The sequence below is a fragment of the Typopeltis vanoorti genome, chromosome 17 (assembly GCF_054136105.1).
Source record: "Typopeltis vanoorti isolate ZY-2024b chromosome 17, IOZ_Tvanoo_1.0, whole genome shotgun sequence".
Classification (NCBI taxonomy): domain Eukaryota; kingdom Metazoa; phylum Arthropoda; class Arachnida; order Uropygi; family Thelyphonidae; genus Typopeltis; species Typopeltis vanoorti.
This window is the reverse complement of record NC_143565.1, coordinates 6,033,408-6,051,404: the sequence shown is the minus strand read 5'-3', so window position 1 is coordinate 6,051,404 and position 17,997 is coordinate 6,033,408. Positions and strand designations below refer to the sequence as shown.

Below are 17,997 nucleotides of genomic sequence, written 5' to 3'. Positions count from 1 at the left end.
CCAGATACCAACATAAGCTGCTTGTACTCATAAAGTATGTACAGACAAGTTTTGGGAATTTGGGACATTTGAAAAATTTTTATTATTAAAAGGGAGCATGTAGTGATTTTGCATATTTTTTTTTTGAATTGGTGAAATGTTTGCCTATTTATAACACATCCACAAAAATGGAAAAGTTATGCTAGTGAATATGTTTTGTACAAAAGTAAAACTGATGCACCTAAAATTTATAAATTTGAATATGAAACTTCATATCATTGAATTAGCTAAAAGAGGTGAATGATTTTTTAGCCTCCAGTTAATCATGGTAAGTGGACACCTACTGTACGCTGGAATCTGGAAATCTTGCTCTGGAGGTCAAATATGGAGGTTCATACTACTTCATGTACCTCAACCAGTGTTGAGGTATGAAAATTCTATCTCCATGGAGACACCCATTATAATGATGATAATAATATTAAAAACTACTGAACATAATATATAAGTAGTTAACATATTTGCTTCAACATTGATGGTCACACAGGGTAAAAATTCACCATAGCCATTAGCAAAAGCTTATAAAATGACCAATCCTGGAATTTAACAGGTGATCCGCAATGTATTAAGAGACTGTGGTACTCATCCCAAGTTGACTCCTGACAAGTGACATATCTGCCTGACTGGAGAACCAAAACAAATTTTTTCAAGTTCTGCAGATGTAGTTCTAGTAAAGAATCTTTTTTTTTTAAATGGTTTTACGACTTTTCAGTTTCAAGAAAATCATCTTCCTGATATGTACCCTCAAGAGGAGTATTGGATATGATAGGACAATATGATTGAGTGCACATTATGATTTATTTCCTAACAACAATTATCTTCCAAATTATGTTATTTGTCAGAAATCCAATATCTCAGATCTTATATTTTGGTGTTCTCTGGTATTTCTAACTACCAGACTACCATTCCACTTAAAGCTTAAAGCATGGAATCTAAGATCAAAATGTTGTTAAAGCATTTAAACCAGCATATCATAGCATTTTTAGACAAAAACTAGATTCATTCACATATTACATCAAAACATACAGAAATTGGAAATCTTGCCTGTGAGGTGAGACTATCAGCTGTATGAGATGTTTTGAAAGCATTGAGGTGGGCAAATATTTGGTATCTACTATGGGTTGCAATGGTATGTCTTGCTTATGTATCTTAGTAGCTCTAAATTCTTGAAACCAGGTGATGTGTAGATGTGAGGAATTTTTTTTTGTCTTCAGCCTAGTTGACAAGGTCTAATCATATTGTTGGTCTTGTTGTGGGTTTGTCGTTTGGGGCCACAGTTGAGTGGATTGTAGGTGTTGGTATCATTCATTTAGTTTTGCAAATTTTCAACAATATTCCTCTGTGTTCATGATTATCATTACATTACTTTTGTCTGCTTTTAATATTGCAGTATTCTTGTTTTATGTTTTATAGCACTGACCATTCCATTTTTGAGATATTCTTCCATTGCTTTTTGGTTTTTAGAAGTATGGATGCTGTTTAAATATGGATTATTTATCTTAGTGTCTTTCGACAATTTCCTCAATCCCACATCAGGAATAATATCAACAATCTTGGGGGATATTAATTAGTGATAAGGCAAAATTGAAAAACCTTTTGACAGTATGCTAAGTTCAGCATTGGTAAGTACATATGAAGATGTATTGATAATAACTTTATTGTTGGGCAAGCATTCAGTGTGTTTTTCTTTCTCTGCTAATAAATTGTTGAATTTTGTCTTTTATTTTTTCTTGCAAGAAGCAAGAAAAAATAAAGACATTCTACAGTCTGTTGACTGTAGAAATATGATAAGCTTTTTTAGAAGTCAGTCTATCTATACTGTTCTACAGTTCAGCAGATAAGAAGGTCTATAACTCTGAATGAAGCAAATAAGTTTGTCTGTCATTTTAACATAATTGAAACCTAGCAGCACTTTTGTGCTCTTTGAGTAGGACAACTTCTATTGGGTAGATTTTGGATTCTCACTTGGCGTTAAACTTATAGTGCAATGTTAATAACTTTGGAATCATGTCATTATCTTTACATCTGATGAGGAATGTTAGTTAATAAATATTTTTTGCTTAATGCAAAAATTTTTCAAATTTATTCACTTTACGTAAAATCAACCCACTGAGTTTGAATTTGGCTTCTTAGAATTCTGTGGATAGGTAACATATTACTATTTGAAATCCGGTATGAATTCCACGTGGAAATGGTTGATAGAACAATTTTGTTTACATCTTGACTAGTTTAGTGCACCTGTGTAGTACACTATCAGCAGAGAGAAAAACGTTCCCTAGACCAGTGCTTCCCAAACTTATGGATGCCAAGGCCCCCTTTGGAAAAATTAAAATATTTCATGGGGCCCCATCAAAAAAAAAATCTTAATATAGACATATATTATTATAATATTTATATTATATATATATTATAAATATTATAATAATGTTTTTTTATAATATATAATTTTTTTTAAATTTAAAAATTTAAAAACATTTTATAAAATTTTTTATAATAATAATTATAATTAATTACAAAAAATAATGTATTTATATTCAATACAATTTATATTCAAGATTTTGCATTTGTAATCTTTTTTGTGTTTCTTATCAATACCTTGAAATGAAACTTATATGAATAAGCATATATTTACTTCTACTTCTGCAGCTTCTCCCACTTAAGTGGAGTCACTGTTGATGATGAGTCTCCTCCACATCCTCCTGTCTTGGGATGTCACTACATCCAAGTTCTTCATCCTCAAGTCCTCTTCTACCAGCTCCCTCCATCTCTTCTTTGGCCACCCACGCTTCCTCCTTCCTTGCACATCCATCTGCATGACCCTTCTTCCCACATATTCATCCTCCCTCCTCATCACATGACTAAACCATCTCAACCTTGCCTCCTGTATCTTCGCCCCTAAGTTCATAACTTTCACTGTTCCCCTCACATAGTCATTTCTCAGACGATCCTTTCTGGTCACACTGCACATCCACCTAAGCATTCTCATCTCTGCTGCTTCCATCCTGCTGATGTTATTTTTCCTCAGGGCCACAGTTTCTATAGCATACATCATAGCTGGCCTCACTACTGTCCTATAGATTTTGCCTTTCAGATTGATCCGCACCCTCTTATCGCATAACACTCCAGCCATCTCCCTCCAGTTCCTCCAACCCACTTGTGTCCTGCATTCCACTTCCTTCTCAGCTCCTCCATCTTCTTCCACTGTTGAACCTAAGTATCTAAAGTCCCTCACCTTCCTGATGACATTTCCTTCCAGCTCCAGATCTGTCTCCTGGCTGCCGCCCACTGTGCAACACATATACTCTGTCTTACTTCTGCTCAGTCTCATACCTCTCTCTTCCAGTACTTTTCTCCATCTTTTCAGTTTAGTTCCTGCTTCTTCTCTTGAATCTGCACACAGCAAGATGTCATCTGCATACAACATTGTCCAAGATGCATCTTCTCTCACCTCCTCCATCACAATGATAAACAGAATCGGACTTAATGCTGACCCTTGATGCAAGCCAACTGTGACTTGAAAACTTTCTTTCTGTCCCAGACAGGAAGGTGGGACAGAAGGTGGGACTTTTTACTAATATAAGCATATAAATATATGCTTATATTAGTAAATATAAGCATATATTTACTAATATTCATTAATAGCCGAAATATGCAAGAAGCAAAATTTGTGAAGTAACACCAATGTGTGATTTTTTATATTAAAATATAAAAAAGAACAAAAAATAAATAAAAAATAAAACTGAAATACATTTCTTTTAAGAACTACTTAATCTTAAAACATTTTAAATTTGTTTTCATTATTTCATGGCACCCCTCAAAAAAACTTACAGCCCCCAAGGGGGCCACGGCCCACAGCTTGGGAAGCGCTGCCCTAGACCAGTGGTCTCCAAACTTTTCTCTGTGAGGGTCACATTGGGTACTTCAATACTGTTCAGCAGCCGTAGTAATAAAAAAGTCTAGAACTAGATATATGATTTTTATTGAAAGCAGATAAAAACTGATTACAGAGTATTACAAAATCACTTAAGGAATTGACAACGTAGATACGAATATAAATTAAATAACACTTTAATAAATATTTCCGATATTTTCGCAACATCACGTTGCCATCTTCAAAAGGAACTTACAAAAAAAGGGACCTGCACGTAGGCACTATAACACAATAACTGAGAATGAAGTGATGAAGCTATTGTTCTCCTAAAAGTCCTGATGGTGCCCTCTAGCGGGCTAAGTAGATGTTCTTGGCTGTTACGCCGAAGGTCTACTGATGTAAGCCTCCCAAATTTGGGGCAGTCTCATATAACCAAATTTGTTGAGATTTGGAGAGTTTCTTAGGGCTGAGGCTGATTCCATAAATAGTCTTTCGAATTTGTATTTGCTACAGTGTATTACTGTAGCTTTCTTCCACCGTATTCTGTGGCGTGTATCCAGAGCGTGGTCTGCAAGACCAGAATGGCTGTACTTCTTCAGTCACCCTGAAGCACTCAACGCGCTTTCATGTGGCCACAACTTCGCCATTGCTCCCAGAAAAATACCTAGTGAGGATGTTATGATCCAAATTGAACACGGAATCTGCCACCTTCCAAATCAAATTGCCAACAGTGTAAGACTGGATGTAGCTTGTGTCCTCTCCAAAGCAAGATCACCAAAAACCAATACATCCAACAAGGAATATAAAGCTCTACAGGAAATGAGGAATAATAAAGAAATAGTTGTCACCAAAGCGGATAAGGGAAATTCAACTGTAGTACTTAACCAAAAGGACTACACAGGTAAGCTTAATGATCTTCTATTAGATGGGCTACTTACCTCCCTATCAAATACAATCCCACCAACTTAGAAATCAGAAAACTTCAAAGGCTTCTTAAGAAAGTCACTTCTTGTCCTGTAGACGTTACCAACGGATTAAAGCTGTTTAACTCTATACCCCACCGTATTTATGGACTCCCAAAAATACATAAAGAAAATGTGCCATTACGTCCCATAGTGGATGTCATTGATTCCCCCTCATACAAATTAGCTAAACATTTGGCCAAAGCGCTCACACACTATACTGGCATCACACATAAAAAAACTCAGCCCACTTCCAAGCCAGCATAGAAAACCTTGCACTCCAACATATTGACATAATGGTCAGCTTTGATGTCTCCTTATTCACAAATGTCCCACTCAAGGAAACTTTGGAGCTAATCCAAGCTGAATTTTCTCCCTATATCTCAGTCCTATTTCAATTCACAATGAACTCAGGCTATTTCGTTTGGCAGGGAAAATTCTACAAACAAATAGAGGGGACAGCATGGGTTCACCACTCTCCCCAACCTTGGCCAATTTCTTTATGGAGACCTTTGAAGAAAAAGCCTTAGCCTCTGCCCCACAAAAACCCACTGTTTGGCTTTGCTACGTGGATGATGTGTTCACTATTTGGCCACATGGCTCAGATACACTCCACTCCTTAACACACTTAAACAACCAACACCCCAGAATCCTGTTCACCTTGGTAAAAGAGGAAAACAACAGCCTCCCTTTCCTAGATACTCTTATCACTTGCCAGCCTGATGGATCCTTGGTTTTCTCTGTTTATAGAAAACCCATCCATACAGGCAGATACATTCACCAGCAACCCCCTCCACCCCCTCACAACAATATGGAGTGGTGAAAACACTATACAACAGGGCTAAACTAATCTGTTCTAATGACACGGCCCTAAACACTGAACTAAATCGCATCCTCAGCTTTTTTTTTGGGGGGGGGGGGTAGCCAATGGCTACCCCCCCCCAAATCCAAAAAATATTGAAAACCACAACCCCCCCATCCACAACAAGGATTACTCTAAATCCATCGCCATTCCCTACATCCGAGGCACCTCAGAAAAAATTACCAAAATCTTAAAAAAACGTGACTTGACCTCCTGTTACAGACCGTACAGAAAATTGGCATCCCTTGTCCGCTCCACTAAAGACCAACCACTTCCCCTAGACCTACCTGGTGTATACCAGGTCCCTTGCAGCTGTAAACTGTCTTACTTTGCCCAAACAGGCAGGACAGCGAATATCAGAATTTCTGAACACAAGGACTACATCCGTTTTCACAAGTACAGCTATTCTAGTCTTGCAGACCATGCTCTGGATACACGCCACAGAATATGGTGGAAGAAAGCTACAGTAATACAGCATAGCAAATACAAATTCGAAAGACTATTTATGGAATCAGCCTCAGCCCTAAGAAACTCCCCAAACCTTAACAAATTTGCTTGTATGAGACTGTCCCAAATTTGGGAGGCTTACATCAGTAGACCTTCAGTCCAACAGCCAAGAACACCTACTTAGCCTGCTAGAGGGCACCATTAGGACTTTTAGGAGAACAATAGCTTCATCACTTCATTCTCAGTTACTGTGTTGTAGTGCCTACGTGCAGGTGCCTTTTTTTGTAAGTTCCTTTTGAAGATGGCAACGTGATGTTGCCGAAATATCGGAAATATTTATTAAAGTGTAATTGAATTTATATTCGTAACTACATTGTCAATTCCTTAAGTGATTTAGTATTGCATACCCAACGTATAAGCCTGTCTACGAGGATTACAGAGTATGTGAGATTAAATTATCGTATATTAATGACAACAAACACTATCAGCAAATTCTCATATTTTTATCACAAATTATAATAAAACCATTAATGTGAATGATGTAACTGTGTTTGTGTTTTTAAAATCTTATTAAACTCAGGTTCAAGTTTTGAAGTGCTAATTACAAGTAGTGATTTCAAATGTTCATCAGATAAATTTGCCCTATATTTTGACTTGATATTTTTCATTCGAGAAAAAGTTTGTTTGCAAAGATATGTTGTTCCAAAAATAAAGATAAATTTACAAGCAAATTTCTTCAAATTTGGGAACTGCTCAGAGTTCAAAAATTTATAAAAAAATCAATCAAGTTTCCTTCCTTGTATTTATCTTTAATATGTTCATTTGCCTGAAGTTCAATAATTTCCATTTGAAGTTTGACTTGGGACATCAGTAACAACACAGTCAAACAGATTTTGAAATGTTAGTTCATGTTTTTACTGGACTTTTTTAAGTGTTCTTATTTCGCGCGACATAAATTTTTTTTGTTGATAAAAAAGTTTATTCGGATGTAACTTTTTTATTTCGTTTTGAATTCTTTTAAATTTTTTTTCTTCGTTAGTCCATTTTGATCGATCTTTTATAGTCAGAAAGACCATAACTTGGATTATGGTTACTTTTTGCTATCCGGGAATATATTTTGAACACATTAATTAATGCATTTGAAATTATCAAATTATCAACACCCCGTGTTTTTTTTTTTTTATGCAGATTCTTATCGAAAAATTAGTCCAATTGCCGGGCCGGATAAAATCAATTTGTTGGTCGTATCTGACCTGCGGGCCATAGTTTGGAGACCCCTGCTCTAGACCATCAAATGAACAAGAAAAACAGCAACACGGGAATGATATTACTTCCTTACGTTTGATCACAAACAAGATATCAATGATATTTCATGAACAAAATATAAAGGTTACTTCTCTAAACAAGATTTCAGGTCTTAGACCTCTGAAACTACCCTACTGATCACTCAAAGATCACTTGCATGTGTGCCATCTATGTAGGAAAAACTGGCCAGTCAGAAGAGATACATATGTCAGTGCATCAAGAACATGGAGATTATGTTTTAGTATTATTTTGCTATTTTCTTTTTATAGTCTGTATTCTTTCAGATACACATTCCCATTCTTTTATTTCATTTTAAAAATCCTCATGTATCATTCCTCATCTATTATTCCTACACCTGCTGTAGTTTTCTTATTTCTCTTCCCTCCTGAAAATTGTAAGATTTATTTAACTTAAAGACCTTTCTTTTTTTGTTTATGATATGCATACTATTTTTATACTTTGCTTACCCAGTTCTTGAATTAATTCATGTTTTTGATTTAAGGAACAAATGTTCCAGCTTCCAGTCTTCAATGTTCCATTTCCGATGATTTTTTTTGATCAAATCCATCTGGACAAGCTGGCTATGTTTGGTATTATTTCTCTGAGCATTTCATTTTTACATCCCACAAACAAGTTGCTAGCCTTTGGGCGGCCCTTCTGGTAGTTTACTCTACTTCCATACATTTCCCACGAGATAGCAGGTAGGAGTGAGAGAGAATTTATTATTATTATTATCTGATCTCCATGGAGTCGGAGATTCATTGTGGAAGGTACACACTATTACACATAATGCTCATCCAACCATGCTTTAAACTGATTCAATGTGTGTACATTCACAACACACTCAGGCAATACATTCTACTCACGAACCACTCTCCATTTGTTTTGCAATAAGTGTTTGTTGATCTAAATATTTGCATTCATTCATGTGTAGATATCATGGATATTTTTGTCTTTTCCTAATGCAGTAGACAAGCAGTTTTACACAAACTGCTTTTATGATGCCCTTTTGTAATTTTTCCCTTTCAAATTCATTTGACTATTCATGAGAAATAAAAATTTAGCATTAACTGAAACCAATTTTCACAAAGTTCGTATGAGGTATCTTCACGATTAGACTACTCATATATTGAGGCTGACTTCACATGCTAAGGTTATTGAAGTCACTAGCTTCTATATACAAGTAGCTTAGTCCCAAAGATACTTGTGCAAACGTTGCTTACACTTGGATAAAAGATTAAACAAGAATATAATTTCTTGGCAGGTTTAATTAAAATTTGTAAACATGAATGAGTCTGTTTTTATATTTTGAGCATTTGACATATTTCACTTTGGTTTCTAATTATGTTGGTAATTTAAAGTAATATTGCAAGATCAGAGCAAAATAAAATTTGCTCTGTTACTATCATTTACAAATGCAAAATATATTTACATTATATGCCTTTATTGTTATAATTGTTATTTCAGATCAACAGTCTGCTCCGCATTTTGTAGTGCAACCGTCCTTTTCAAGTGGAATTGTAACAGAACGACAGGCAAAAATTCTTCAGTGCCAAGCTATTGGATTTCCTCCTCCTGAATACCGATGGCTTAAAAATGGACAGCCATTAGGAAATTTCTCTCAAGATCCATTATTAAGAATACCATTGATTACAAGAGATAATGCTGGAGAATATCAATGTATAGCTAAAAATGCAGCTGGAGCTGTCTTTAGTGAAAAGACTGTTTTAACTGTAGCTTGTAAGTTTGACGAATCATATGAGTAGTATAATATTATTATACTTTTATATATTATTTGATATATTATTCACACTGTCTGCACTCACCACCTTCAGCAGTAAGCCATTCCAATCATGCATAACTGCATGGGAGAAAAATGTATCTCTCACTCCTTTCTTGACTGCATTAATTTTCAGCAACCATGGATGCCCTCTCATCCTCTGTTCCACCTTCCAGAAGATGAAAAATTCCAGCATAGATGGAATTTTTCATCTTCCTCCTTTATGAATCTTTCAGGGGTTTGTAAGTTTCAATCATATCACCCCTCTTTCTCCTGTTTGGTAGTGTCTGCAGTTCACAAATTTTCAGTCTATCTTCATAATATACATTCCACAGTCCCAATATCACATTTATCATACTCCTCTCCACTGTGTCTGTATCACCTTGGAGTAATCTGAATGACATTATTTCAAAGCTTTATAGAGAAGCAAAATAACTTACTTATCCTTACAAGTTATCCTTTGTTTTAACAATTATCCTCTAAGTTGTTTGTAATCTTTGCTATATGAGCACTGAACTTCAACTTCCTATTTATTAAAACTTCAAGATCCCTAGCCTGACCAGTTTCTTCTAGCATTATCCCACCAGTATAATACACCATTGAATATCTCATTGCACCAAAGTTCATAATTTTACATTTATTGACACTGAACTAACAGCCATTTTCACAATTCCAGTCTATTGAAATCATTCTGCAAGTACTACATATCAACTGCATTCCTGATTTTCCTGCCTTGTTTAGATACAAATTTGGATAGCATGTTTTACATATTCAGCAGGACTAATGAGAAAGCCATCCTTGTATTTTAAAAGAATGAAACAATTAAGAAAAGGTTTTTTTTGGGGGGATATAGACTTCAGGACAGGTCAGGAGATTTAAGTTTCTTTGTTTTGTACAGAATAATATTTTGTAGGTGGGAATCACATTAAAAAAACTAAAATTTAAGTTAATTTTAAATATTTTAACCTTTATAATTTTGGCAAAATATAACTTTAAAATCTAAAGTAAGTTTGTGAAAATTTTCAGTTAACTATACTGCACTTGCAAACCCACCTGTTTTCAGTTTTGGCAAAACTGTGTGTGTGTGTGTACATATATAATATATACATATTATTATTATTTTTAAAAATAACTTTTGTGACACTATAGCTGAATGATAAAATAGAAAATAACTAATTTATTTCTAAAGGGACTACTAGTTTTGTCTAGGAGGCTTCATCGGGTGCACGATACATAGAGTAAAAAGAGCTATTAAAAAACATTACTTGGGTACATCATCAAAGTTCTAAATTATCAGTGGATTGCTCGCATTAGAATGAATTCATGGATTAGCTGCGTCATTGTTCTTGTGCACGAGGACGTGGTCTTGCGAACTCCATAGCTGAATAGCAGAGGAATAACAATCAGAAAGGTTGTGGCTCAGGATTTAATGCAATTTCTGTTGATTCTAAGATTTTTCTTTCAAGTTCATCATAGTATTCGTAAATTATTATTATTACATGACACCTCCAAATAGTTAATGACTCATCAAGGGAGGGCACCTACTCTACAATGCTCTGTCTCCACCACTCCATGCACCAACTACAATGAACCGCAACTATCATCATCATCTACACCAACAGCATCTGCCACCCACCACCACTAGTATTTTCACAGACAATCACAAACATCCATGTCCATGGCGGAATTCAAACCCGCAGCATTTTGGCTGGTGAGCAGATATGCTAACTACTCGGCCAACCAGGCTGGCAAAAAAAAAAATCATCATAGCATTGGTAAATTATTATTATTATTACATGACATCTCCAAAGAGTACATGACTCATCAAGGGAGGGCACCTACTCTACAACTCTCCATCCCCACTACTCCATCCACCAACTACAATGAACCGTAACTACCATCATCATCTACACCAACAGCATCTACTACCCAACACTAGTATTTTCACAGACAATCACAAACATCCATGCCCATAGCCTTTTGGCTGGTGAGTGGATATGCTAACTACTCAGCACCAGGCTGGCAAAAAAAAATCGAGTGAGGGCACCTACTCTACAACTCTCCGTCTCCACCAACCGCAACTACCATATGATCTACACTACTGCTGGTATTGTGTAGATCATATGGTAATACTAGTGGTACTAGCTACCACTAGTATTTTCACAGACAATCACAAACATCCATGCCCACGGCAGGATTCAAACCCGCAGCCTTTTGGCTGGAGAGTGGATACGCTGACCACTCAGCCAACCAGGCCGGCCTGATTTCAGATCTGTATGTTTACTGAGTGTGTAGTAGATTGATGGTCATTGAGATCAGAATTAAGAACATGACTGGATAAGGCCATAGCCCTGGTTCTGCCATATGTGATATCTCTGAGATGTTCTTGGATGCGTAGCTTAATTGTGATTTCTGTTTGTCCATAATATGGGGAATTACAGTTACACCAAATACGGTACAGCCCCTGTATAATTCAAGTTGTTATATTTAAGTTTTACTAGTTGAAGCTTTGCGAAGGTTGTGAATATACAAGGGGGGGGGGGGTTTCTGGTTTTGATGATGATGATATAACCACAAGAAAGAACATACTAGTAGCAGAGTTATGAAGGTAACTTATGTACTTTTTTTCTTGTGGTTATATCATCATCAAATTCCTGATACATACCCTCAAGGGGTGTACAGGATATGATAGTACTGCATGAAAAATTTACATCATTACTAACTTCCTATCTACAATTTTCCTCCAAATCAGTCTGTTACCTTTCAAGACTCCAATATTATTAGATCTTATATTTCTGTCTTCTAAGGCACTTTTTACTGTATCGATCCACCTATATCTTGGTCTTCTTCTGGATCTTTTTTTCTACCAACCTGGTAGAGAATACTTTTTTTTTTGTTAATCTTTCCTTTCCCATTCTGTTGAAGTGACCACCTGAAATTAGCTCTGCTAATGCATTGCTGGGTGCTGACAATGTCAAGTTCTTTCCTAATATCCTTGTTTTTAATATGATATTGCCATTGATGCCATCTGTTCATGTTCCTAATCTTTCTCAGGAACTCTCATATCTGTGTATCTAATATATCTGTGGTCTCTAGTCTTTGGTCAAGTGTTTTTACTTCTGACCAAGCTCTCAGATCCATAAGTTCTTGGTGTTTATCAGAACTTTCCAGACCCCCCCCTCCACACACACGCATGTGTGTGTGTGTATATGTATACAGGATGTTTCAAAAGAGGATATACAACTTTGAATAACAATAGAAGGTAAATAGCAATAGATGAACACTTTTTATTACCATGCAAATGTAGCATAACACTTGAAGTTTCAACAGAGACAGTTAAAGTTCAGTATGACGTCCTCTAGTAATTCTGCAGATCTTCCATCTGTAATCAGTTTCCTACCACATATGGCAGAGCATATTGGTTTAACTTCAGCAGTTAAACCAATTTCTGGATCGCAGCTCATTCAAAGTGGCTGATAGTGGTACTGCTACAAACACTACAAACACTACAAGCTCATTCAAAGTGGCTGACAGTTGGTACTGCAAAGATCTGTTTGCAAAAATCTGTTTTGCAAACAGATCTTTTGCAAAACTCCACATGAAAAAATCTAACGATGTAAGATTAGAGGAACACGGTGGCCATTTTTAAATTTCTCCTTTTTTTATTTTTTTATCTTAATTTCTTACCTTGTGTGTGTGTTTTACTTCTGACCCAGTGTTTATAATTTGTTATTAGTAAAACTTACGATTATTATCTTTAGTGAATGTCCCTATTATGTGATATAATTTCTCGTGCTTGCTTTCACCCTTTTCGCTCTGTGACCACTACTTAAATTGCCCACGTGTGCAAAACTTGGTAGACAAAGAAATTGCCCATGGCTAGAGCCAAATTTCCTTGATACAAATCTGGAATTAACTCCTTCTCAGAATATAGAAAAATTTGTTTGTTAAAGCTGCGTCATCCAAATTCTTAGACTGGAGAATCTTCCTTGTCAGGGAGTTAACAAGGAGACACACTATTCGATAATCAAGCAATTAAATTTCCCAATTGCAAAAAAACTTCGTATATCTTTACTCTTACTGCAGTCGTAGATATCCCCACAGTTTAACTCACACTGGTTCTATTTTTTAAATGGTGCATTGAGTTCACAGATCAGGCAGTTTGTTAGATAAGAAAAAAAAAGATTTATTCATTACTCTAATACAATGTACAAATATTAAGATCACTTAACAAAACTGAATCTCTCCTACAAAATTTAAAATGATTAACCAGACATAACCTTTATACTCCTAGTCATAAACAATATGAGATAATATCTACTACCAGTTAAATTTCTGACTTGATCTTATTCAACTAACATTCTTGTACAAGCATTTATCTTATTCTAGATTCAAGAACTATCAGGCTATAACAAACTTTAGCAATTCAATACTACACTGTACATGAATTCTTACTCAGAGCTAAGACAATTTACCAGTTGATTAGATACTAAAGTCCTGGTTCAGTTTTGTAAGTCCAATCACTGAGCATATCTGCACAAATTTGCACACTAGCTGTTTCTTGCATACAAAGGAATTGAAAAGTTTCTAAATTACTGAGCATCAGGATCTCTGTTGCTTTTTCTCTCGATCTCCCAAAAATTTCACATGGCTTGTTACCCTCTCTTACGGTCAGTTGTCTTCAGGTAGGACAAACTAGTGATTACGATCATGAATCACTCTTTCCGATGTAGGCGAAGCTGCTCTGCCAGGTTCGTTCGGTCCACATGGTTCTGCATGTTGATTGGTTTGCGCTGGCTTTTCTGCTGTACAGATGATTATGCCTGCACTGCATTGCTATCTGGCTGCTTGGCTGCCACTGGACATTGTTCTTTTCGACCGCTTTCCGGGAACGACTGGAACAGGAATCCTGAACAAAAAAAAAGAGTCCCGAGTTGGTGTTACCAAGCTCTGTATATCCTTGCTGAGCTGTTCTCCCTCTTACATCACTCTTTTCTGACTGGCACCTAAAATTCTTGCACTCGGTACCGTTCTCTCCTCGTTGCGTTTTCCTTGGACCTCGCGGACGTGACTGCCTGGGGTCATTTCTTTAAGCCAATTATCTCGTTGTATACTTAGATCTAACTTTCTCATGTTAACATAACTTTCACTAAATTCCAACCCTTATCGGTTTTACAAGGACACTTAACAATATAATACATAGGAGAATTTACAATTAAGTGATTATTTCATTACTTCTGTCAACAATTTCAATTATACCTATATACAAGCATTTTCTCCAGGAATTTTTTTTGTACCTGTTAAATCTGAACGAAATATTTTACAATATAATAAACCTTTCATTCAAGATTTAACACCATGCTACATGGCACCCCTCTACCAATCCATCTGCCTGGAAAATTAGTGTCGAAGTACAACCTTATGTATGGGGAGGTGCTCCATCTTCTTGGAAATGTGCCTGTCGTGATCATCATCGTCTAATCATGGTATTAGGTACCCTTGTAGCATGTCCAGATGCATACCACCAGTAACAGTAGACTCCGAAAAAAAAAAAAAGAAGAGTCCGTACACTTTCTTCTTGCTTACGGCACAAAAAACATTAGCCTTTGGAGTGCTGTGAACATGTTCTACGATGATGTGAGGATTTTCACTTTCCCAAATTCTGCAGTTGTCTACTTGCCCACTAACGTGAAACGTGCACTCATCACTGAAAACGATCGCGTCCAAAGAGTCTTCGTTTTGTTCTATCCTACTGATCATTTCCGCACAGAAATCTTGGCGTATCTTCTTTCTTCAAATGTTGTATGAGAGTAAATTTGTCATAAAACACACCATACAGCCACATGTGGAATTCCAATTTGATGAGACGCCCACCTTGTTGACTCTCCAGGGCTTCTCTGGAAACTTTCCTGAACTTTTTCCACAACATTTGCAGCATGCACCCTTCCTGTTGACTTGGATGATGCACAGAATAGCCTGTTTCCACAAAATTATTGTACCATGTGTAGATCGTTCACTTACTAGGAGGTTCTTTGCCGTATTGCATGTGGAAATTCCTCTGAACTCGTGCTGCAAACTTTGTTTCCTCAAACCAAAACATACAACTTGCTTGCTCTGCACCATCGAAAGTCTCCATTTTCAAATGGTGTGACATATCATGCCAATCTAGTGTTGTCATTTGGTAATAAAGTTATGTGACCAAAAATTGATGTTTCGTTACATTATGACACTCACTCAGCTTTCGTACGTCTGCAGAGTTATTGTCTATTCTCCTGCAAAGTTGTATTCACCTTTTTGAAATACTGTGTGTGTGTGTGTGTGTGTGTGTGTGTGTGTGTGTGTGTGTGTGTGTGTGTGTGTGTGTGTCTTGCACATACGTGGCCTGAAGTTTCTAGGTCTGTGAAGCATGAATGCAGTTTCTAGTTTTTCTATCAAATTTAGCCTCACTACATTGTAAAATCTATGCTCTTCATTTATTAAAACTATCTTAGTTTGAATTATTCTTGAAAGTAATCTTAATATTATGTTTAAGAGATCAATTTCCCTGTAGTTTTTTCCCTTGTTTTTTTGTATATAGCGTAGTAATATATCCCCTCCCCCTTCCTTCTGTAATTTTCATTCTTTTTAGTGTTTTTAACTTCTGAGAAATCATGTTGCTCCTAACATTTAAAGTTACACAGAGAAAATAAAGCTATTTTTGATGATGAAGCAACCCTTTTAAGTATCCGACTAGGTTACAGAGATGCTACATAAATGCAGATTATATTAAATAAGGATTATTAATTTTGACATACCTGTGTGCATTTTTTGAAGGTAAAGAAGATACATTACTCTGGACCAGGGTGCTGAAGAGCACTTCAGCACTCGTCTGAGTGTAGATATATTTATCAGATAGCCAACACAAATAAACCAATAATGAAGAAATTTAAGAGTTGAAAATAAAGAATAAAAAAGTAATATTAAACCTGTTATTATGTATACAGCAAGCCAGCAACATGGCAGGCAATGGCTGTTTTATTCTTAAACATAATCAGATGTGGAACAGAGTTAACTGACTGTGAGCTTGTCTTGTGGTTTAATGAAGCAATATATTAAGTTGAGTTAGGTTTGGATCAAGAGTGTTGGAGTGTTTGGTTGGTTTGAGAGTAATGAGAAGAAATTTATGTTATTTAATTGCCACAAGGGTGTTGATTATATCCAATCCAAACACACCCCTCAAATTGGAAAAAAAGAAAAGAAGTCATTATCGATTTCCAAGAAAATGAAATTAAATTACGTTGCTTAGAATTATTCAGTATACCATAAACACAAAAAGACCCTAAATACTGTCTCCTGTGTGGCAATTAAATAAAATAAATTACTCCTTGCAACTCTCAAACCAGCCAAATGCTCGACACACTTGAACCAATTAAACTACCAGATGCTCTCGACCAAAAAACCTAATTACTCTTAATACATTGCTTCATTAAGCTGAATGGAAAGTTCATAATCAGTTAATTCTGTTCCACATCTGATGATGTTTGAGAATAAAACAGCCAACGTCCTTCATGCTGTTGGTTCACCATTATACATAACGTAAAACATAATAAGGTTTTATATTCCTTTTTATTCTTTATTTTCAACCCTTCTTAGTTTGTTTAGTTCATTTCTTCGTTATTGGTTTATTTATGTTTTGGCTATTTGATATGTATGTCTATGGTCAGACTATTTGGCTCCTCATCTTTAACACCTTCTAATTACATATCTCTCAGTCTAATCAAGTTCTGCTCCAGAGTACTGTATCATTCTTACCTTCAAAAAAATGCACACAGGTATGTAAAAATTTTAATAATAAATTTTCACATTTGATGTCTGTAGATGCCATATGGTCACTGCCACACCTCACATGGTTTTAGCAATGATGTCTTCTGCTAGAATAAGTGGTAGGGTTGCAGATTCCCTTTCCACACAAAGTTTGTAGGACAATCACAAACATCCGTGCCCACGGCACGATTCGAATTCACAGCCTTGTGACTGGAGAGCAGACATGCTAACCACTCAGCCAACCAGGCCGGCATTGTAAAAATTAATAATCCTTATTTAAACAATCCTATTTATTCAGCATCTCTGTTCAGCTAGTTGAATAATTCTTAAAGAGGTGCTCCATCACCAAAATAGCTTTGTTTTCTCTTTGTAATCATTCTTTTTAGGATTTTATTAGATAAATTTGTTAATTTAGTGGAGGTGATTTGTTCCATATATTTTAATTTATTATTCTATCATCCATTCCTGGTGAATTCTTTTTCGACTTTTAAATTGCATCATACAGTATTTTAATAGTAGTGACAGTCATCTATTGTTTCTTTTAGTGAGATTTTCTTTTGGTATTTATTTGCTGTACAATCATCATCTTCAGATACCTGACATATACCCTCAGGGGATGTACAGGATCTTATGATAGTACTACATGAAAAGTTACATCACTACTAATTTCCTATCAACAATTTTCCTCCAGATTAGCCTGTTATCTGTCAACATTCCAATATTATCAGATCCTATATTTCTGTCTTCTAAGGTACTTTTTACTGTATCAATCCACCTACATCTTGGTGTTCCTCTTGGTCTTTTTCCTACCATCCTGGCAAAAAACATTTGTTTAGCTAATATTTCCTCTCTCATTTTGTTTAAGTGGTCAGACTACCTGAGATTAACTCTGCTAACAGTGTCAAGTTCTTTCCTAATATCCTCGTTTTAA

At 35.9% G+C, this 17,997-nt stretch overlaps 1 protein-coding gene across 1 annotated transcript in view; it reads left to right on the top strand.

Annotated features, from left to right (window-relative positions):
* The window catches only part of sdk (sidekick cell adhesion molecule), a 496,543-nt gene that overhangs the window by 47,128 nt on the left and 431,418 nt on the right, over nt 1-17,997 (top strand). Inside the window, exon 3 of the mRNA XM_090407513.1 lies at nt 8,951-9,223. Within this exon, the coding sequence (XP_090263639.1) occupies nt 8,951-9,223 (273 nt within the window). The remainder of the gene's footprint in view (nt 1-8,950; nt 9,224-17,997) is intronic.